At 40.4% G+C, this 21,800-nt stretch overlaps 2 protein-coding genes across 4 annotated transcripts; one reads left to right on the top strand and one right to left on the bottom strand.

The window, feature by feature from the left end:
* The first annotated feature begins 1,801 nt into the window (after positions 1–1,801).
* On the top strand, positions 1,802–9,808 carry zgc:65811 (uncharacterized protein LOC393524 homolog). Of its 2 annotated transcripts, none has more exons than XM_044182353.1 (9): positions 1,802–1,954; positions 2,181–2,286; positions 3,119–3,224; positions 3,322–3,419; positions 4,520–4,594; positions 4,714–4,815; positions 6,061–6,156; positions 6,390–6,473; positions 8,591–9,808. In XM_044182353.1, the coding sequence occupies exons 2-9, from the start codon at positions 2,221–2,223 to the stop codon at positions 8,678–8,680; spliced, it is 717 nt and encodes a 238-aa protein (XP_044038288.1). In that variant the 5' UTR covers positions 1,802–1,954; positions 2,181–2,220; the 3' UTR covers positions 8,681–9,808. The 2 variants fall into 2 exon arrangements, with proteins under 2 accessions (XP_044038288.1, XP_044038287.1); XM_044182352.1 differs by having other exon boundaries at positions 7,651–9,808.
* On the bottom strand, positions 9,681–21,046 carry LOC122869389. 2 transcript variants are annotated; one of them, XM_044182350.1, is made up of 13 exons: positions 20,352–21,044; positions 19,068–19,223; positions 18,664–18,782; positions 18,030–18,201; positions 17,787–17,905; positions 14,908–16,720; positions 14,497–14,604; positions 14,088–14,263; positions 13,775–13,869; positions 11,982–12,064; positions 11,638–11,818; positions 10,647–10,800; positions 9,681–10,409 (listed from the first exon to the last, which is right to left on the bottom strand). In XM_044182350.1, exons 1-13 carry the CDS (start codon positions 20,893–20,895, stop codon positions 10,314–10,316), a joined length of 3,816 nt encoding a protein of 1,271 aa, XP_044038285.1. In that variant the 5' UTR covers positions 20,896–21,044; the 3' UTR covers positions 9,681–10,313. The 2 variants fall into 2 exon arrangements, with proteins under 2 accessions (XP_044038285.1, XP_044038286.1); XM_044182351.1 differs by lacking the exon at positions 9,681–10,409 and having other exon boundaries at positions 10,710–10,843; positions 20,352–21,046.
* Between the last annotated feature and the right edge of the window lie 754 nt (positions 21,047–21,800).

Here is a 21,800-nt window from a genome sequence, read left to right as displayed (position 1 = left end):
AGAAACACTGTGTCTTTACTGTCACACACACACACACACATGCAGACACACACCTATGTGATAAAAAAGCTGCACTGATTCCTCACTTCACCTGCCTGCCTCAGAACAGATGATTGCTGTCACTTTAGGCACACTGCAGATGTGTAAATGTGTGTGTTTGTGTCAGCTGAGAGTGCAGTGTATTGTGTGTGTGTGTGTGTGTGTGTGTGTGTGTGTGTGATTTTTTGTTTTCTCTCTCCCTCTGAGTCACTCACTCCATCAACCTCTGTCTCTCTCCTGCTACCTGTCCCTCCGCCACCCACTGAACCTGCAATGATGGACGGCAGTGAGGTCACATCACTCCACACAGCCGCCTGTATCACTGACAGAAGCTATGACAGCCCGCAGAAGCCATTACTCTCTTAATACAGCCACAGACCTCACGGGTCATGAAAAGATATACTGTTGTGAAAAATACACCATGGTATCTGCAGGAACATCTGTATTTTAGTGGCACTGTGTCTCTCTTCTACAGTTTGAATGTTCCCATAGCTCCTGTGGGCTTCACATTGCACACTTGAATAGTATACTGGTTGTAAATGTCCTTTAGCCTTAGATCACTTTTGACAGTTTTCATTTGCTTTTAAGTTTGAACACATGTTCTGCACACTTCTGTGGGTGAGATGTTTTTTTCACAATCAGTCAGTGTGTATTTGTGCACACCAGTACCGATTTCAGCTTCTCACATTTGTACTTATTTTAATTTTATACTTATATCCACTTTGTACTTAATTTATCTTACCTGTATTATAGTGTACTATATTTTGATTTGCTTAGAACTTCTATTCCTGTGTGCACCGACGTGACAGAGAGCAGCTGTAACAAAAGAGTTTCCCCTCGGGGATCAATAAAGTATTTCTGATTCTGATTCTGATTTGAGAGTTTTGCTGCTTTTCTTGATCCTATATGATAGTAAACTCATTATCTTTGGGTTCTGGATGGATAAAACAAGGAATTTAAAGATGCTACCTTGGGCTCTCGGAAACTGTGTTGGGCATTTTCCACTTTCACCTCATATTTTACAGACAAATGATGAATTGAGATCCCCATGCAAGCTAGAAGAATGTGGCTTCTATTTTCTATTCACACTATTTTGCTAATTCTGAAGACAAATGTGTGTTTTTGAGGTATGCGATTCCCTCCTCCCACACATCTTGGATCTCTGTTTTACAGTTTCCAAGCTAATTTAATTAGCTTGTGTCACAGCTTGCACGCGGTGACACTGTCACTGTGGGGTCGAACACATCGGTTGTGCGTATTAACGCATTAACAACCACAAACTTGTGAGCATGACCCTTTGTCATGTTCACAAGTTTAGTGAGCCACCAGTGTTCATTGCACAAAACCCAACAACCTGGACTTCACCTTTGGCTATTTGCACCTACAGAGGTTATGTACGGCTGTAAAATAGGAGTTTCTGCCAGTCTTAATGAGAAAAAATGAAAAGAGTGAGTGTTTCTCACAGATAAAATTTCTGCACTGCATCCTGCTGAATTGTGCAACAGGCTTATAACGTTTGTGTGTGTGTGTGCGCGTGAGAGAGAGATGGCACAAAAAACATTTCCTGCCCACTGTTTCCTTTCTTTGTTCACAGTCGGGTTTTAAGTTTCACAAGAATCAAAAGTGGTACGCAACAACATGAACTGAGCTTTCGTTTCCAAAAGTTTCATTCTACCATTCCAGTAGTCTCGTGGACCCTCCCTCTGTACGCCGCCGCGCCAGCTCCTCTGCTCATACGTGTTACGTCGTGTCAGTCACGCCTCTTAGCCAATGATATGACTGAGGAAGGCCAAAGAGGCGGGGGCATGACGTGGGTACATTAGGGCTATAAAGACAACACAACACGCCGCATCGTTGAGAATTTACATGTGCATCTTTGTTGTCTTCTGAAAACGCTTTCAACATACAAATACAGGTATGTTTTTTTGTATGTTTTTTTTTTTATTGCAGTTCACTTCGAGTGGCTGCCGCATTTCTCAACGCTCTACACGATGTCTTTAAAAAAAAAAAAACGTTTTTAACAATTGCTTAATACGAAACGTACATCTAAAATGTAGCCCTGAGAGGTTATGTATTTTAAATGCACACAGCCAGTCATGGAACAGGCCTGCAGAAGTGATGAGGTAATTCGTTTGTTGCAGACTTCCTGAGTGGACGCCGCGAAACAGACCGCTGTTCATCATGGCACTGGACGGATGTGGCCTCGCGTGCAAATATATCCTCGTCATTTTCAACATCATCTTTGCGGTAAGTCTGTCAATATATGATACTGCGTAGTTTTGGAAAACAAACACACACACACGCACACAAAAAATAAACGTGCTGGTTTGATTGTGGTATTTTTTATTTTTATAAAAAGTTATTACAGTGCGGTTACCATTAGGTGCATCACTGTTAGGCTTAAGTTTCGTTTCTGCTGAATACCAGCTCAGGCTGTTGCTGGAATTAATTCTACCTGTCATTGGTTAATGATATACTATCCACCTCTACTGTCTAATTAGCACTCACCAAGGTGAAAGAAAACCAAAAGAGAGATGACACTTTGTAATACATACTCTATTTTAACCTATATATATATATATATTTTTTTTTTTTTGCTTTTCATGTGCTGTCCTGTCAACTGTTGCATTGTGTTTCACTTTATTTTTTGTTGTTTGAAAGGGGTTCTTCTTAAGTGGTTCTTCTTGTTTACTTAGCTGTCCCACAGTTGGTCTCATTCTGCACTTTGTTCTCTCAAAGAACATTTTTGTGCCCCCCCATAGCAAGAATCTTTGGGCCGCATCCATGTAAAAGCCTTGTCATCCGGCTGCAGTCTACACACAGTTTAAGCTGACCTGCCACATCGTGATTTACAAGCATTTTTGCAACAAGGCCAGTGAGGTTTACTTTAATGTACAACAGAGTTAGGTACATTGTATATGAACTAAATTCTGCTCACCTACACGCCACCTGTTAAGTCCTACACCGTGTGAATACAAATTGTTCTTCAACTGTCCTCAAAAATAAACGTGTGTAACCAGAAATGTTGGTGTTTTGCATATTCAGACTGTGGTTTAGTTTCATGTCTGTGTTTTGGCAGGTACTGGGGTTTGCCTTCTTGGGTCTTGGCATGTGGCTGAGGTTCAGCGGAAGCACCAGAGGCATATTCGAAATAGAGGCCCTCCACTCAAGTGCATTTGTCATAGGTCAGTGCATATGTTACGCAAAAAAGAAGCATGAAGCCATGTAGCCTCTGATACAGATTCAATCACAGATCTGTTTCTCTCTCTTTCGTTTTATCAGCTGTGACTGTACTGATAGCTCTCGGGTCAGTGATGCTGATTGTGGTGGTGTTTGGAGACTACGGTGCCTGCAGTGAGAAAAGATGTTCTCTGAAAGTGGTGAGATGGTATTTCTTCAAACAGTAACTTCCTTGTAAAGTGGGGCAATAGCCAACTCTAACTAGCGGTGAAGTGCACAAGACACAAGCTGAGTTAACAGGTCTTACATAAAGATTTATGGGTTTTTTCCAAATGATCAGCAAGCAAACCATAAATAATTTAATTGGGGCTCTTTAAGAAGACTGGTGAACTGCTTTCTTTAAGAGACAGAAGCCTGTTTTTCATTTGAGGCCAAGTGTTAAGAGTTATCTAGTAGATAAGAACAACTGCACATCTCAACACACGTTCCTCTTTGAAAGTTTCTGTATTGCCCTTCACCTTGTAGTTCTTTGTAGTTCCTGTAGTTGTGCTGAGATTACTCGTTTGCTCGTGCAACTTAAATTAATACGGACAAAAATGTTTCAATGTTTTTTCCTCTGATTTCCTGTTTAATGGTATTTTCCAGTTGTATCTCATAGTGAGTGTCTCTGTAGGAAAGTTCAGAGGCATTCCTTAACTGTTACATAGCACAAAGGCAGAAGACAGACGGGCTTGTGTACTGTAGGACGAAAACAAGCTATGACACAGTTGAAAACCGATTTGCAACTCAGAAATGTAATGCACTGCAAACACTTTATTTTGAATAGTGAACATGAGGCTGATTTCAGGCTCTAGGCATAAAAAGTATGAAACTGCCTGCTCGTCCGTACATGTTTTATGAAGTGCATTAGCCTGAAGATGTCAGAAAATGTCTAAATCATAAGTTAGTTGCACTTAGTCAAGAGAAGTTTTGTAAGTTAGTGAAATTAATAGATTACATATTAGCTCAACATTTTAGCCACCAACCTTTATAGATGCTTTATAAAAAAGGTGAAAATATTGCTCTTATTTTATATGGCATATTATACTTTTTATGAAGTGCAATGTTAAGCATTCTTCCTACGAGTGAAAACAAGAACAAGCATACATTTGCATATCCTTGTTTTGATGCACATACATAGTAGTGGGAGAAAATGGTGGAACAAGTGTTATGCTGTTTGTTTACTCTACTTGTTCATCAGTTTATAAACCTGTTTCATTGAGGTGTTATAATTAGGTTTATTTACCTCTTCTCCTTTCAGTTCTCCGTCCTTGTGTCCTTTCTGGCTTTAGCTGAAGTTGTTGTTGGAGTGCTTGTTTATTCCAAGAGTGCTGAGGTGAGAGGGAAATGGAAAAAGAGGGGAGGGAACAGACAAATAAGATGAAAAATAGAATAAATAAATCAGTAAATACCCTATATTTATGACCATGATGTGTTTTAATCTTTATCATTAAGTTTCGGATGAGTGTTGTGGAGTTCTACAGTAGCATGTATGCTCTGTATTTGTCAAATGGAGACCCAGTCATTGGCATCACTCTCACGTTCATCCACAAAATGGTAAGTACAAACTATTTCCTCCCTTCCAATTTGATAAAAAGCATAGATTAACTTAAAACTGTTGTTTGTCTTAATGTGTCTTGAACTTAATGTTTTTGCAACAACTTGTGTACTGAAATTCTCTTTTCAATTCTTTATTTTATTTTTTTATACAGTTTATTGATATGGAACCCCAAAGTGTAAAATATATAAATTAACCAACAATTTGTCAAATAATTGAAGAAATTATTAAAATTCAACTCATTATGAAATGTTTTTTCATAATAACTAAATTTGATGGATACATTTTTATTTCATTATAGATATTATACTTTAACCCCCGTCATATTGCCATCTGTTTTATTTCATAATGACACATTTTTCATGACAGTGGCATTGGCACCACCCTCACCTTTCAGCCAATCACGTACCCCCGTCTCTTTCAAGCTAGCAAACTCAACTGCTAAGAAATGGAGCCATCAAAGTGAAGAGCCAGTGTTAGCAGTGTTAGCTAGCTCTTGTTGGCGTGGCCAGAGAAAGACTCGTTGGTGTCTTTCCCTAAAGAACATGTTCTGAACTAAAATGCTGCAGAGGTAACTCAAAATTAAACAGATAATTTTAGCCGCTGCTGTTACATATAGTTAACACTGTCTCTTCACCTTGATGCTGAGGTAGCCGCCTAGCTAGTTAGCGAGCTAGTAGCATGTGTAGCCTTGTTAAGATACATAAATAAAAAGATGTAAGTAGCTATATATATGTACTGTGTTTATTTACAGCAGCAGCTAGATATTTGATTCAGTTACTTTGACATTGTCGTTGCTCTATCTAACAGGAGCTAACTGGCTAAATCTGAGCTTGCTACTAGTTTAAGTAAGTACATGACAACACCACTGTCATAAAAAAGGGACATGAAACAAAATGTGTCATTATGAAAAGTGACATTATAAAATAAATACAGGCATGAAAACTTTTTAAATAAAAAAAATTATGAAATAAAAATGAACGTCTATAAAACCGTACAATAAAAATGAGAATGCTGAAATAACATTCCTTAATAATGACTTGAGTTTGAATAATTTAATACATTTATATATTTTACACAATTTATTCACATGACAATTTATTTCATAATTATATATTTAATATTTAAATAGGGTTCCATATATCGATGATACAATGTAAAATGTCAGTTTTGAGGTGTTGCTGCTCAATACAATTTTGAATCTTCTTCTGTCCTTAATCTCCTCTCATCTCCCTCCTCTGTAGCTTCACTGCTGTGGAGTGACAGGGGTCTCGGCATTAGAGGTGGTTCAAAACACTTGTCCCAAGCCAGATGGGTGGATTCAGCACATCATCATGCCTGTAAGTTGTCTAATGAAGTTGGTATATGTGTTAAGTATTGTATGGTTTTGAGTTCATCTTTGAGTTATTATCTGTGTTCACTAGTACGATGTAGGGTCACTTCTGTATAAAACTGAGAATAAATTAACCCTCTCTCTTGTTCCTACCACTGGAAATTGAACTGCTGTATTCTGTAGACTCTGGGTTAGCTACAGAGGGTCCTAACAGTTTCTCCTGTCTTGGTCTTCCTACAGAATTGTCCTGGGATCATTGCAGATGTCTTTAACAGTAAAGCACCATTGGTGATGGGCATGTTTGTTGGAACTGGAGCTCTTTTGGTAGGCAAATGTGTCGCATGCTGCACATTTCTTCATTTAGACGCAGTAAATTAATTTAATGTTTCGGCTGAAACAGGCTGGTAAATGAAAAAAAATTTTTTTTTTTTACCAGACAAATAACTAATTAGCTTTTTTTTTTTTTTTAAATCACTGCACATTTTCATTGCTATTTTGTATTTAGAATCAAATGTTGTGTAAATTCATAATTTGCCCACTCAATACAGTTCATCATGAAACAAAATGCAAATTAGAGCAGAGATGTAGATGCTACTGAATTGTGTAGAGCCACCAAATCAGACAGCCAATCAGAAGTCATAGACAGATAATTTGCTTTGTTGTGCGTTGATTGGCTCATAGTCAAAACAGTTACAGTGGCCTGCAGGGACAAAAGCTGAGGCAATGTGTTATCCTCCAAAAACATTAACAAGACTAAGAGTCTACAGCCATGCTAGCAGCTCTGTGAGGCTGTAATTGCTGCTGTGCTTTGAGCTAAATACTAACATCAGCATGCTAATATCGCCACACTGACAATACTAACATTCTAGTGTTTAGCCAGTACAATATTTATCAGACTTACTTACATCCCAGCTAGCCAAACCGTTCTTATTTTAATCCCTGTTGTCTTCGGTCTTACGACTTCAGCTGCAAAACCTTGACTAACAGAACTGGTATCACTGGGCTGCTCTCTGCTGCCAATGCTTTCAGGCTGTAGACAAACTTGTTACAAGTGAAACTATATTCTGAGCCATCCTCGCCACAACTCTTCCCCGTTCACTGTAAAGTCCTAAAAAATAAAAACAATAAGCCTTATTTAAACTGTACTTCAGACATACACTCTACACTGCATGTAACACAGTACTTACTGTAAAACGATTCAGTCCTTAATTAACATCAAATTACAGCCAAAACACAGCACTGAGGGTACAGACTGACTGATGTGGGGACTAGGCTGCCTCGGGGAGGGAAAGTGAGACTGATATGTAGGTGGGAAAAAAAACTGCCCCATTCAGTGTCTTTCCTATAGACAAGCTTAATTTTGTCTTTTGCTCTTGTTGTTCATAAAGTTAATGACCATGTTCTAATCACTCTGTACCCCTCTGTCTCTCTTAATCAATACTCCTCCTCACTTTAACCCCCCCCCCCATTCTTTCATTCTCCCAATCATTGGTTCCCAAAGATCATAGCTCTGATTTGTAGCACAACCCTCAGTAAAAAGATGAGTCAGTCCACCTCATCTCCTCAGTACATCATTCTGACTCACTCAACTTCTGTTGTGGCTAACCCTCAACCATCCCAGCATGAATTTGTTTCCACTTCCTACCCCCACCCTGACCAGGACCCAGTCTTCTTCACCCCTCTCACTGTGGCCAACATCCCTATGCCTCATGCTTAGTACACGCTTGTCAGTTTTTACTTTCACTGTCATGTTCAGCTCTTGGTGTGTCTTCAGCTTGCTTTAAAAAGGAAAAATACGCTCTAAAAGACCTACGGCACAACTATAACAGCCCTCCATCTATTGGAACTGTTGTGTTCTTGGTTTTTTTTTTTTTTTTTTTATTCTCAGATTATTGGCCAAATGCTGATGTGCCAAGATTTTCCAAGCACAGCTGCAGTGGGGGGATTTGACAGCAGACACCTTTTAAATCAAAGAGCATTATCAAGCTAATCATGTAGCACACATTTTCAACAAACACACATCACAAAGCAACATAAAAAAATATATTTAAAAAAAAAAAAATTCAACTCCTCTCTCAACAAATTTCTCCCCCATTACTAAATATGTTTTTGGTCCCAGCTGCTTCTGGGATTCTGTTTTTGGTAAATGTATCTAGAGTTAAAGAATACAGATCCAGGGTTAGATTTTTCCTTAAAGTGTCTACTTATTTCTCATTGAACATTTTGCCTGTTTTAATTTCACACAAGCTTCTTTTTATGTGGCTGCATGCAGATTGGTAGCAGGTACTTGTAAGGGCAACCTGTCTCTGTCTAACACTAACTCATTCTGTGGCTGGTTTCATCCTGGCAGTGATAAGGAGTAGGAAGTAGGCTGTTCAATGCAGAGCTCTTTTTGTCCCATCCCTGCTCTTTACTTCCCCTCCTCTCTGTCTGCATGACAGATTACTGCCCTGGTCTGCTCCATTATCCTCCTGAAAGAGATCAAGAGAGTCCAGCAGGGGATCACTGCGTACTATACGACTGTGTACTAAGAGGAGGATTCCGTTTTCAACCCTTACCCTCCTCTGCCTCATCAATGAAGACCATCGCTGGAATTCAGGCACAGCTAGCAAATAAGGGATTTTTCTCTGTATGTGAACTACTCATCACACTAGTTTTAGAACTGAACTAGAATTTGTTTGTTTATCCTAAAATAATACATTGTGCTAATAATTTGATCCATTGCGAAGAGAAGAAACAAATACCTGCTTTGTTCAGAGTTGTTGACATCAGTATTTTATTGTGCTTTTTTTTTTTAAACAATCATGCATTAACTCCTGGTGAAATGGATGTTACTTATAATTAGCTATTATTCATCTAGCTAGAAACCATCACAGGCTAGACAGCATGTGCGGTCTAGCCTGACAGGCCTCTACATCTTTGCGGGCATACAATCTGTAATCTGAAACACCACATCTGTTACAGATGTATAGAGAGAACAGGAAACTTTGTTTATATCAAACTTCCGCATGTCTGTTACACATTTTAGCAGTTATGTTAATATGCAGCTCTTGTGCCTTTGTTGCTACATGTGGAAGAGTTAAATACTCGCTGAGGTACTGGTAAATACCACTGTAAAAGTGCAAAAGGGATCATTTTCTTTAAAAATCAATTTCATAAGCTTTTATTTAAGGTTAGGTCAAACGACCCTGAAATGGGAGGTCATCATAACACCAGCCATTAAGCATGTCAGGGTGTAATGGCTGCACAGTTAGAATCACTTTGTTACGTTTTTTTTTTGTTTGTTTTTTTATACTAGTGTAATTATTCCTTTGCCGTAGTTTTGCAAAACTTGCATTCCATTGTGTGTTCACAGGACCCGTTAGAAAATATAGTCAAGCACCTTCTTGAGTGACAAATATTCCGCAGGCTTTCCTCAGACATCAGGTTCTGTCTGACGCTGTTAAACTGATTGTGAAACATTTCAAAGGGAACGCTTTAGAGCTGTGAAGCATTAAGTGCTGTCTTCCTTTAAATGCTGGTTTGTTACTGTTTAGAACGGAAACAGCCAAATGCCTTGAGTTGCCCCCTCCCCCCTTCTTTGTACTACTATTACTTTGCACTATTGTTCACAATTTTTGAAATAAATATTCCACAGAGGGCGTTTCCCCTCTTCTTCACTGAGACTCTTGTACTTGTTATTTCCATAAAACAAAACAAGAATGCAGTTGTGTGAAAGTGTCTTTATTTCATTGCTCACACATCACTGTTGGGACCTATGAGGAAAAAAGAAGTTAAGACTGACAGAGGCCAAAGCTGATAAATCACATTTTTACCCATATGTTGTCATATGTTTTCACCCATTTGCTTCTTCTGTAGCCTTATTTGTGTTGAATTTGTGGTATACTGTGATATTGGCTTTTAGCAGGCCATGTTGTTTGTGAAGCTCTTTGGAATTATGTAATGCAAAGTGAAAAATAAGACTTAATTGGGTAATGGGAACGAAAACCATGCAGCCACACTACATTTAGTGCATTCAAAAGGAATCCATTTGCAGTGTTTGTGTAGCAAATGCTCAGTGAATCACTGATTAATAATTTATGTTCTTCCTTTGGAACCCACAAGTCTTCAAATTGTACTTGTTAGCCTCCTAATAAAGTACTGGACCTCTCCTCAGTTTCTCCTTTATGTTTCCACTGTGTTGAACTTACTGTTGATGCAGCCTACAGTGCAGTCACCATCTGCAGCTGAGCACACTTCTGTCAAGCACAAAAAGTAGATCTGTAGGAAGAAAAAAAAACAAAAAAAAAAAAAAAAACAGGAAAAATGTTGACATGGTTTTCCTACATAATAGCAGCAGTAAGCCTTGTCTACATGTATCCACCATTATGGATGGTGGTTATTGTGTTTTCGGGTTTTAAAGGCAGCCTGAACTTGAAAGGAACACATACAGTGAGTCACTTCAAAAGACAAGAATAGATGTTTACTTATTGAGCATGTTTGTTAAGTGGGAGGTACCTCTAGGTCCTCCAGGTGAGAGTATTCTCCTTTAGCCATGTAGGAGGGACTTTCTGAAGGCAGAGACAGGAAGCTGGAAATTATGATGCGCCGGGTGTGGTGGGGGTCAGAGTGTGGGGAAGGAAGCTGCTGTGAATCACCCCGGCTGGGACAGCTGAACAACACAGTGGTGAAAAGGTGGTTACCCCTGAAAATTTCTAAAGAAGAAATAAACATGCAAAAAGCATCATTTGCTCCTTTGGATTTACAGCTGCAAGACTGCTTACACTAAACAATACAATAGCGTTTGACAAAATAAAAAGTAAAAAAGGTGTAAACTTTTACAAATGTTAAGTTTGTCCTGAGGCTTGCTCTAGAGCCCGGCATCTGTCAGATCAAGCCATTATCACATTGATACTGTGTAGTCTGATCCTGGGATTAGGCCCATTATAAGAGGGGCAACAATCCTTGGCTCCTCAAATTTAATCTAAATTCAATTAAAATTATATCGGTATATGAAGGAGAATAGATTATAATATACTGACATGGCCGGTTGACTCCTGCAGCTACATGTGAGAATCAGTCACATAATACAACAAACTGTATGGATAAAGACAAGCTCCTACCATCAGATAGAAAGTCAGAAGCTTGTTTTATTACAATAACACTAATTCAGAAATGAAAAGAATTGACGTGTTATGGGGCATAAGAAGTTACATATTTAACCAGCCAAAGGGGATAAATGAATAAGTTGTTTTTAAAACTCTTAAGCTTTGTGACTATAAAGCAACATTCATGGGGGAATCAACACAGAATGGCCTTAAACAGTCAAGATGCACATTAGTCTGACATAATCCTGTGAAAAGATTATATCAAGTTGTAGTCATCATCATCATCCTGCTTAGTCTGTTTAACACTCACGACAAAAGCTGCCAACACTGGTCACAATACAAACAACTCAAATTGAATTATGATAACTCCATTCATTTTCCTTTATCTCTGTGTAACATACCCATCATAAACGAGCATCCAGCTGGTATATGGAGCTTGAGTGTAAGCCAGGCACGAGTGAACCAGCAGCACCAGGCCAGGCTCTGGGGGGTCCAGCAGGCTCACCTCCACATAAACTGGTCTGCCTCGTATGAGGCAGAGAGGCAGGTGAGCCTCAGGGTGGAAGCTGGTGAAGGACTCATCTACAAGAGAAAGAATATCGTGAAGTTTAAAAAAAAAAAAAAAAGCTGAGCACGTTCAGCAGGCAACTGTTGCTCAGACACCAACTTGACATTTTCATCTGGTGTTCAAAACCAGCAGGAGGCACGATGTGCAATTTAAAGAGAATACGGAGAGGACAATCACCTGTGGCAAGTCTCAGGTGCACAGTGACAGTGGGCCTCACTTCACCTGGAGAACCCGGGGAGGAACGACATCCCACCATCAACCTACGGATCAACACAGGCAGCTGACGTAGATACGATAGTGGGCCATGAAACAAATCTAGCAACACAGTGGATGCAGAGAGTGTCAACATCCCAAACTAAGCGGCGCATCTTTGACATACAGTAATGCATTAGCTCCACCTCCTGGCAAAATGCCATTTGAAATCGTAAGTTCCAGTGATATAAATGAACAGACAAAAGAGCCAATATTCATAAACACATATACAGTGGCAAGGAAAAGTATGTGAACCTTTTTGGAATTTCATGGTTTTCTGAATAAATTTTGCATAAAATGTGATCTGATCATCTAAGTCAAGGGTATTGACAAACGTGTGTCTAAAAATAATTATACAAAAAAAAATTCTGATCTTTCATGTCTTTATTGAACACAGTCATTCAGCATTCAAAATGGCAGTGGAAAAAGTAAGTGAACCCATAGAATTAATAACTGATTGACCCCCCCCCATGGCAGCAATAACTCAACCAGGCGCTTCCTGGAGCTGTGGATCAGACCTGCACATCGTTGGAGGAATTTTAGCCCATTCTTCCTGGCAGAACTGCTTTAGCTCTGTCATGTTCTTTGGACGTCTCATGTGTATGGCCCTCTTCAAGTCAATCTATAGCATCTCTAGTGGGTTGAGGTCTGGGCTCTGACTTGGCCACTCCAGAAGGCGGATTTTGTTTTTCTGAAGCCATTCTGTTGTGGACTTGCTCCGGTGTTTTGGGTCGTTGTCCTGTGGCATCACCCACCTTCTACACAGTTTCAGCTGACGTACAGACATTCTCACATTATCCCGAAGAATTGTCCGATATACTTGGGAATTCATCTTCCCCTCAATGATTGCAAGCTGGGAAAAGCAGGCCGAAACCATGATGTTTCCTCCACCATACTTTACAGTTGGGATGATGTTTTCATGCTGATATGCCGTGCCCTTTCTATGCCAGATGTAGCGCTGTGTGTTTTTTCCCCCCAAAATCATTCAATCTTCGTCGTTTCATCAGTCCACAAAACATTTTGCCAATACTGCTGTAGAGTGTGCTCTTTTGCAAACTTCAGGTGTGCAGCAATGTTCTTTTTAGTAAGCAGTGGCTTCCTTCGTGGTGTCCTGCTGTGGTTACCCTGCTTGTTCAGTGTTTTACGTATTGTAGACTCATGAACAGACAAGTTCCAATGATGCCTTCAAATCTTTGGCTGTCATTCGAGGTTGTTTCTTTACCTCTGATGAGTCTTCGTTGTGCTCTTGGTGTCATTTTGACTGGGCGCCCACTTCTTGGTAGAGTAGCAACAGTCTCTAAGCGTCTCCATTTATAGATTGTTTGCCTAACTGTAGACTGGTGAATTTCTAGAGTCTTTGAAATAACTTTGTAACCCTTTCCAGCTTTATGTAAAGCAACAATTCCTGATCGTAGGTCCTCTGAACGCTTTTTTTGGCGAGGCACGGATCACATAAGAGTGTTCTTGTTTGAGGGTAGCAGTCAAAATAGCTGTAGTCCACACCTCCAAACGTATTAGCTTTGAGACTCCAGGTGTGCTAAAACCTGACTCCAAATAGCTTTTTTGAGGTCATTAACTCAAGGGTTCACTTACTTTTTCCACTGCCATTTTGAATGCTGAATGAAATTTTATTCAGAAAACCATGAAATTCCAAAAGTTTCACATACTTTTCCTTGCCACTGTATAAAAAGTGTCCTTTAAAAACAGCAGTCCCATACCTGACAGGAGAGTAATCATGCACATAACTGTGGTCTTGTTGAGGAGAATGGGCATCATAGACTTCCAACAGATGAACCACTGTCTGACCAGACACCTAACAAAAGATATGATATTGGAAAAATGGTTTACATCATTTCACAAAGCAACAGTCTGATGCATGTCTCTACAGAAGTGAGGTCAGGCAAAGCCTCATGAAAAAGCATTGCTCTATTTAGCCACATTAAAGTTGATGTTGTTGATGAACTTTCACAAACCGTCATCACAGTGGACGGCCTTTTTTTGGGGGGGTGATTCAGTAGAAGTGTGCCTTACGTGTTTGTTTACCCCGCGGCCATCCAGGGGGACAATGTAGATGTCAGGGTCAGAGGTCAGCTTCTGCAGTGTGCAGAACACATTACTGACCTCAGAGGGATGAGCAGGGGGGGCCACTGTGGACTCCACCACAGAGTCAGGCATCACAAAGATTAAATGCTGTCCCACTGTACAGTCTGTTGGCTCACACAAACAAAAATTATTCCTGAGCTGATCACAGTAATACAGTTTAAAAATCAAGCCTAAATATTTAAGTGTAGGCAAAGATCACAAACTGTAATTTTTACAATTCTGTGGCTTTGGCGTCAGCTTCCAGCCTGAAAGCCCATAGAGCAATCATCCAATTTTCAGCATTGTCCCTCCATTTTAGTCAGACATGTGTTAACAAGATCTGTTTTGGGAGACTCACCGTTCACAGGGTATGAACAGCAGCCCAAAGCGACGCTGCAGTCAAAATGTGACACAGGGCCAAGGCAGGGTGAGGCAGAGGGAGTGTACGGGTTGGCCTCGAGGTGATCTGAGGGCAGAGAGTAAACAAAAAGAGGAGATCGAGTTATACTTGAATGGCTCTATTCAGCAGTAAGAGATGACAGGATATATTCCATACAGGTGTCTAGTTACAGCCAGAACCAGATGTCAGGACTGAATAATGTCCTGCCCCCTTGTGGTGATCTGAAGTCAAGACATAACACTAAAAGCTGTTTCTTGAAAATACATATATAACGTCGGTGAGCTCAATGAGACAACTACTTATAGGCGAACTTGTATAGGCAACTAAAACATCACAAGATTTTATAGCTGCTGGAATCTCACTATTTACCTGTCATTTCTTCATCCAGCCTTTCTTCTGCTTCTTCATCATCAGGATGCCCAAAAGGATCATATAAATGTTGCTGAGTGATGTAATGGGAATATAGGCTATGAAAGGAACTGTGCAGTGGCTGAGGGATGCTGGGATATCCTGCCTCGGCAGCATGAACCAGCCAGTCCATCGTGCTGTAGTCAGAGTCTGAGGGAAGCTGAGATTCTGATTTTGAGGATTCTTTGTCAGAGTTCATACTGCCTGCAGGATGAAGTTCCTGGTTGGCTACAGACACTTTTGGCTGGTAGTAGAGGTGGTAATAATAGTAATAAGGATGTAGGGGGCCATTGTGAACATCATACATTGTTTTTGTGGGTGAAGGAGTGGTTTGATGTTTGCTATAGGATTGATGCTGTGGTGGGGAGGAAGATGCTCGAAGCAGAGGGTCTAAAGCTTCTTTGGAAGAAGTTGGAGACACGCGATTGTCAGCGCTGCGTAAACTCTCAGGTCCATAATACATTTGATAGTAGAGATAATAAGGGTGGTAGTAGTATGGGTAAGGAGGAGGATTATGGTTGGGTGATGGAGTGGGGGAAGAGGGTTGTTCAGGAGGAGGAACTCTAACAGCCTCCGGTCCAGGAGGGTAACCGGGTGGGAGGGGAGGCTGGACTGCAGAATGGCTCTTTTGGTCACCCAGCTCTGCTTTTACATCATCGTCATCAGACAAAAGCAGATGTTTGATCCATTCTGGGCTATTTTTTTTTAAATTAGTTGTATCTGGCTTTGGCTGATCCATGTAAGGATTTAAGTTGTATTTGTCATGAGCTTCTGATGAGTGATGGAGTGGATGAACAAAGGCGCTCAACTTTGAATTTTGATAGTCAGACAAATTTGTTTTCGCAGCCCCATCGGGGCTGAGAGGAGCCGAACTTGTGGCCTCGCCCATAGCAATATTTGGAAAGTAATAGAAGTAGCGGTATGGATAGGGCTGTGGGGGATAAGGTGTATATGGTGCAGAGGCTTTGTGAACAAATTCAGCACTTGTTGGAAGGGTGTAAGGATTAGAGGCAGCCTCAGGCACAGGCTGAAAGAACTGGTCTGAGTTAACTCTGCTGAGAGCCTCTCTGGGGGGCAACACTGGAAATTCAGGGTTATGAGGATTAGTTAAAGACAGTTCTCTAGGAATCTCAGGGCCTGGATCAGGGTCTTGAGGTGGGCCAGGAAGAGGGATTTTAGGGTGATGGTAGTAGTGATAGTATTGACTGAAGGGATGGAGAGGAGGCGCTTCAGCTGGAATCGGAAAGCCTGCGTCTGAGGAGGGAGAACGTGTAGCACTGTGCTTCTCAGAGAGACTTAAGACACGAGTTTCTTGCTTTTGCTGCAGATCTGGATACACCCGACCTGATTCCTCCAGATCATCTGTAGAGGACAGAGAACTGTGCTCACCGAAATGTTTATAAGACTCCCTCACAGGAATTTGATGGGAGTAGTAGTCCTGATAGTCTGGCTGGGGATCAACAGGAGGGAGAGGCTGTGGGCCAAATGTAGGGTCAGGAGTTGAAGATGAGGGAGTAGGAGGGTTATATGCTTCACGTCCATTGGGACTAGAATACTTGTGGTGATATGTAGGGTGAGGATAGTATGGAGGGGCCAGGTAGAAAGGTGGAGCCCATGGAAAAGGCTCCACATGCTCTGTTGGCCCTCTGGTTAGATGACGAGGCCTGCTGACCAGAGGCTGATGGGTTAGTGGGAGTTCTTCAGGGGGAGAGACGGGACAGGCCAGTGTGAACGTCTTCTCCCCTATTTGAAGGGAAAGGGTGTATTTTCCATCCTGAAACAAGATCAGATTTTCTGTGTGAGACTGTATAGAAGATAACCACCTACATGAATTTATGTTTAGAACCGGATAGTAGAAGTCTGAACTCGTGTTTAGATTTGCTGCAAACAAATTTACAACACTCGCTGCTAAAAGAAAGCCCATAACGTCATTAAGGACGCCGGCGGTCCTGCTCATGGACTCCGACATGCACCTTTTGTAAATAGTATGTATGCAGTGTGACATGTAGGTGCACTGGATATATGGTTATGTGGGTTCTAAGTATTAACACAGTACAGTATCTAACTACTATGTTGGCTGTGAGGGTTGTTGTATGGATGGTCTGTATTTTTCTATGTACACAAAAAGGATGAGCGAGCCGGGGCACACGCATTTCACTGTAACTTGAAACATGCAAGGATATATTCAGCTGCAAATATTGTGCAAGGAATTAAACAATATCCATATTTAGCAGTTGAGGGGTGGAAAGGTGTGGGGGTCATTTCATCCACTCATTAATTCTGACAGTTGTTGGGAGGAACCTCGGTCCACTGACTGTTTTTATCCTCCTCTCTCTTTTGACTTAATGCTTTGATTCTTAGCCCTTTACTCCTGATGAGCTAGTTAAACTTCCTTTGAGTACATGAAGCATTTTTAGATGCCAATTGTATGACTTTAGAGTGCATATAGTGGTTCAAAATAAAAAATGCTAAAAGTATATTTTAAAACTCATTTTGGATTTTGTACTTATATTTCATTAATAGTTGCATGTATTTCAGGGGATCATTTTTTATTCATTAAGATATCTTCATTCCCTCGGATGTTGTACTTTGTTCATTCCATCAACAAGTTTTTAAATTTTACATAAAAACAAAAAAAAGAAAAAAAGATATGATGTGACACCAGTTACGTACTTTTGGCATTATCTTTCACTGTGACATAATTGCTGAGTGAGTCATTAGTATAATCAACACATTTTAACTCCCTACAGATATTCGGATAAATGTACACTTTTGTGCACTTTCACATAGTGAAAATGTAATTTCAATGTCTCTTGAATACTGACTGTTTTGAAATTCACCTTGACTGTGATGCCACACGTAACAAATGGAGCGGCGATAACAATCTCTGCGTCTTGTCTGTCCAAAGTGTAGCCACACTGCTCGGCCAACGCCACCAAAGGAGTCCATTCCCCTCTGACTGGAGTGAAAAGGAAAAAACTATCATCATATTTATTTTAACAAATCTGGAAAAATAGGGGGAGAAAAATCATTAGAGTGAACTGAGCGATAATAGAATGAAAAGTGAAAGTTTTTGTGTTTACCATTTACCCTCAGCTCCTCTGCAGCAGACAGTCCCTGCATGTTGACGGTCATGCCATACGGGGAGCAGCAGAGGGAGGACGGGCCCACGGCCTCAGGCTGGTTCTGAGAGGCTGGGCAGGACATCTTGACTGGAGTCCCCCTCCACAGCAGAGGCAACACATAGCGGTCATCCTGAACACACGTTTTAACAGCATTCTTTTATGCTTTCACTGCTGTTGGCCGAAACATTCTACATCCATTAGAGAAGACATGTCTATAATTACGAAACAAGCTTTTCTCATTAAGAATTAAAAACATGAGTCAACAATCCATGAAAGTCCCTGACTATCATGTCAAGATGACAGAGTGTACTGAGTCATCTCAGTTGAAATGTCTGAATCATCTCAACCCATTTACAAAGAAAGATTGTGTTTAGTGAAAAGGAACAGTCATTCACAGTGAAGACAATGATCAGTGGAAAGGCTTCAAGAGGATTAGAAAAAAAAAAGGTAAATAAGCTAAACTAGCCCATATTATCAGATTTCACTCAAAATGTGCAGAGACCCTAGGCCAGTACTAACTAATTGGTTCAAGTCTGCGGCGATAAACTGATCTGTGCATTGATATACAAAATAGATTGTATGGATCCCATACCTCCTGCGTGACGTGGCAGGCATCATACCGAGCCATCAGACTGAGGTCTCTCCATGTGGTCTGAACCGAGTAGCCGCACTGAGGCGGCAGCTGGGACAGGGGCACGGATGACTCATTCACTGAGACACAAAAAGACGCCAAAACAAAATGTAAACTTCACTCTTATGAAGAAAAAAATGTGAAGATATTAACATAAAGACACAGGTTAATGTACTTCTATATAAAAAAGGAAAGAAAACTTGAGAAAATAGTTTAAACTCAAGTGGAAAATGGACATTGAGGGCTGAGGACACCTGCTGCAACTATACTGTGTTGTACATCTCCCAATTCAAGCTACGTATAACAATGTCACTCTCCCAGAAATAAAGCTGGACTATTTGTAAATGGAGAAGCTGTAGCCTCACCCCGGTCCAGCAGTAGCTGTACAGCTCGTCTCCTCCTGACAGTGAGAGTCATGGCGTCGTCTCCACACTCCACCACAGGCCGCAGCCTCTGCCAGCTCGGCTCTGAGCCGCTGAGCCGCTGACCTCTGACCCTCTCCTGGCCTCCCCGAGCCTGGACTGGTAAAACAACAACAAGCCACCTCAGTGTTCACAACAGAGAATGAAGTGTTAGCATCTGTATTTTTGTGGAACATAAGGCAATAGTTGGGTCACTCAGTAAAGAAATGACCGCCTGCATTTTAAAACAAGTTAAAAAGAGATATCCATCCATCCATGAAATATAGCCAGTCAACATGCAGAGCAGATATTTTCAAACAATAAACATTATACAGAATTCAAATGATGGGACGGATTGAGATATTTCTAAATATACCAGCACCAGTGGTGGAGGAAGTATTCAGATCCTTTAATAAAAGTACTAATACCACACTGAAAATACTCTGCTACAAGTACAAGTCCTGCACTGAAAATGTTACTTATGTAAGTAACATCAGGAAAATGCTCACACAGTATTAAAACTAAAGTACTCAACACAGAGTACTGCAACTAATGCTTACTTTCATTATGGATTAACCTGCTGATTATTTTCTGTTTGGTTTGTAGAAATTCTGAAAATAGTGAGAAACGCTTTCACACTTACTCAGAGCCTAACGTGACACTATCACAATGCTTGTTTTGTCCAACCAAGTTGTCCAAACCTCACAATTTAAAAAAACATTAAAATAATTTTCACATTTGAGAAGCTGGAACTATGAAATGAAGACACAAAAAAGAAGCACATTGATATAACAGTTAACTTTAGTAAGACAGAACTACAGAGTAATTAAGCACAGACTGAAGGAGAGGGGGGCAGATTGTTTCATAGAGGTCAAAGAAAAGTCGCAGAACTGAGAAGCAGACAATAATATCCAGGTTTAGATCTTGTCATACAGGACTAAACTACAACATTATTATTATTTTTTTAAATAATAAACAATACAGGAAGATGTGACTTTCACGGACATGAAGAAACTTCAGAAGATGTTAATGATTCAGATATTAAGCTGAGAGACGAGACCTGATCCTCAGAGAGATCAAATTAAACATTGATTTACGTCTTTTTTTTTATTTTAAATTTAATTTTGATCAGTGTAAGGGATATAGATTTACCAGTTAATGGCGGAAAGGTAATGCACTACTTCGTTGGTTGTTAACCGCCAAAACACATCAAGAAGAGGAATTCTGGGAAGACCCCAAGTAGCTTACCTGAAACAGCAGAATCGGACAGGTAGCCCACGTTAGGAGCATGTGTTTCAAAGTGAGTAGTGACGTAAACCTCGCCGTAGATGACCTGTTTAATTTCCCCCTTGCTACAGTCTTCGTTTGAAGGGTTAAGGGAGGTATACATCCACTCCCCCTCTGTTTGGTTCTGTTTGTTACGGTTTTTGACGCGTTTGTCAGTTGAAGTAGACGCCATTGTGGGTTTGAGTGCCTGTTCGGGCTTCCCTCCGGAGGTTTCGGTCTGTGTCCCGTCCCTGCTTTCCAAGTTGTGAAGGTGTGGGAGACCTCGCGACTCTCCTCCCTGCCTTGAGTCGAGGTGTAGCCGCCTTCGGGCCTCTCTGATAAAGGGATGAGTGAGGAGGACTTTCGTCTTTAAAACGCCGTTCCTGTCATTGTGACGAGTCAAGTGAGAGTTTGGTCGGGAGTAATAAAGATTAGGCTCACACCAGCTCACTGAAGGTAGAGTTATTGTTGTGATAGTGTAAAGGAGGAGGACACCGAAGCAGTATCCTTTTTGTTTCAAATGCATTGCAAATAAGAGTTTCTCTGTGCGCACCCAAACGCTGGGACAGAGGGAGCAGCAGTGTTTTTGTAGACTTCCTGCCAACACACCTGCTCACTAATGATCACTAATGCTGATTATTATTACAACTGTTGCAGATTTCCCACATGTTTCAAATTTATTATTTTTATGTTCAAGGTTTCAGATTGTCATTGGTGGAAAGTGACTAAATTTACGCAAGCTTAAGTGCACTTATAATTATAAGTATAATTTTGAGGCATTTTTGAGGAGTATTTACATTTTCTGCTACTTAGGGAAATATTCAACTCTTTACCTCACTACATTTATTTCACAGATGTAGTTCCTACTTTACAGGCTAAGAAACATATAGTCTTACAAAAGACAGTGCTTTGCTAAAGATGAAACCAGTGGGTTCCAACCTTTTTGGCTTGTGACCCTTTACAAAAAAGTGGAGTGGATGGTTGGGGCCCCTTGTCATGTTTCCAGATCCACCAGGGATTTCCCCTCTAAACTTCTCAGAGGGATGTATTTAAATAACTGCTAAAATTATACAATGTTCCACAAAAAAAGCAAAGATTAGAGAAAAGTTTTTTAAAAAATTAATATAAATGTGTGTAGTAAAACTTCTCTCCTATCCCATTAATCATCTCACGATTCCCCAGATTTTTTTTTGTGCCCAACTAGCTCCACCTCACCAGCTACAGAACAACAGTAAAAATGTTACATATGCTTTGATACATCAGTATTAACGATCTAAAAATGTCATATATAATAAATTATTAGTCTTAGGGGCCATTTTTCTGCATAATGCGTAGTTTTGAAACTGTAACTTAATTTTGCTGATAATACCTCTGTACTTTTACTAAAGTAGGATTTTGAGACACAATTACTCTAACTAGAGCTTCATGTTC

The sequence above is a fragment of the Siniperca chuatsi genome, linkage group LG21 (genome assembly GCF_020085105.1).
Source record: "Siniperca chuatsi isolate FFG_IHB_CAS linkage group LG21, ASM2008510v1, whole genome shotgun sequence".
NCBI classification, from domain to species: Eukaryota; Metazoa; Chordata; class Actinopteri; order Centrarchiformes; family Sinipercidae; genus Siniperca; species Siniperca chuatsi.
Note: the sequence above shows the minus strand (reverse complement) of the source record. Positions and strands in the feature narration are given on the sequence as shown.

Coding starts and splice junctions, on each gene's coding strand:
- LOC122869389 (XM_044182350.1), bottom strand. CDS start 20,895: ATGCATTTGAAACAAAAAGGATACTGCTTCGGTGTCCTCCTCCTTTAC. Junction 17,906..18,029: donor AGAGGAGCTGAGGGTAAATG/GTAAACACAAAA, acceptor TTTTCACTCCAG/TCAGAGGGGAATGGACTCCT. Junction 14,605..14,907: donor GCTGGATGAAGAAATGACAG/GTAAATAGTGAG, acceptor CTCTGCCCTCAG/ATCACCTCGAGGCCAACCCG.
- zgc:65811 (XM_044182352.1), top strand. CDS start 2,221: ATGGCACTGGACGGATGTGGCCTCGCGTGCAAATATATCCTCGTCATT. Junction 3,420..4,519: donor AAAGATGTTCTCTGAAAGTG/GTGAGATGGTAT, acceptor TTCTCCTTTCAG/TTCTCCGTCCTTGTGTCCTT. Junction 6,157..6,389: donor TTCAGCACATCATCATGCCT/GTAAGTTGTCTA, acceptor GTCTTCCTACAG/AATTGTCCTGGGATCATTGC.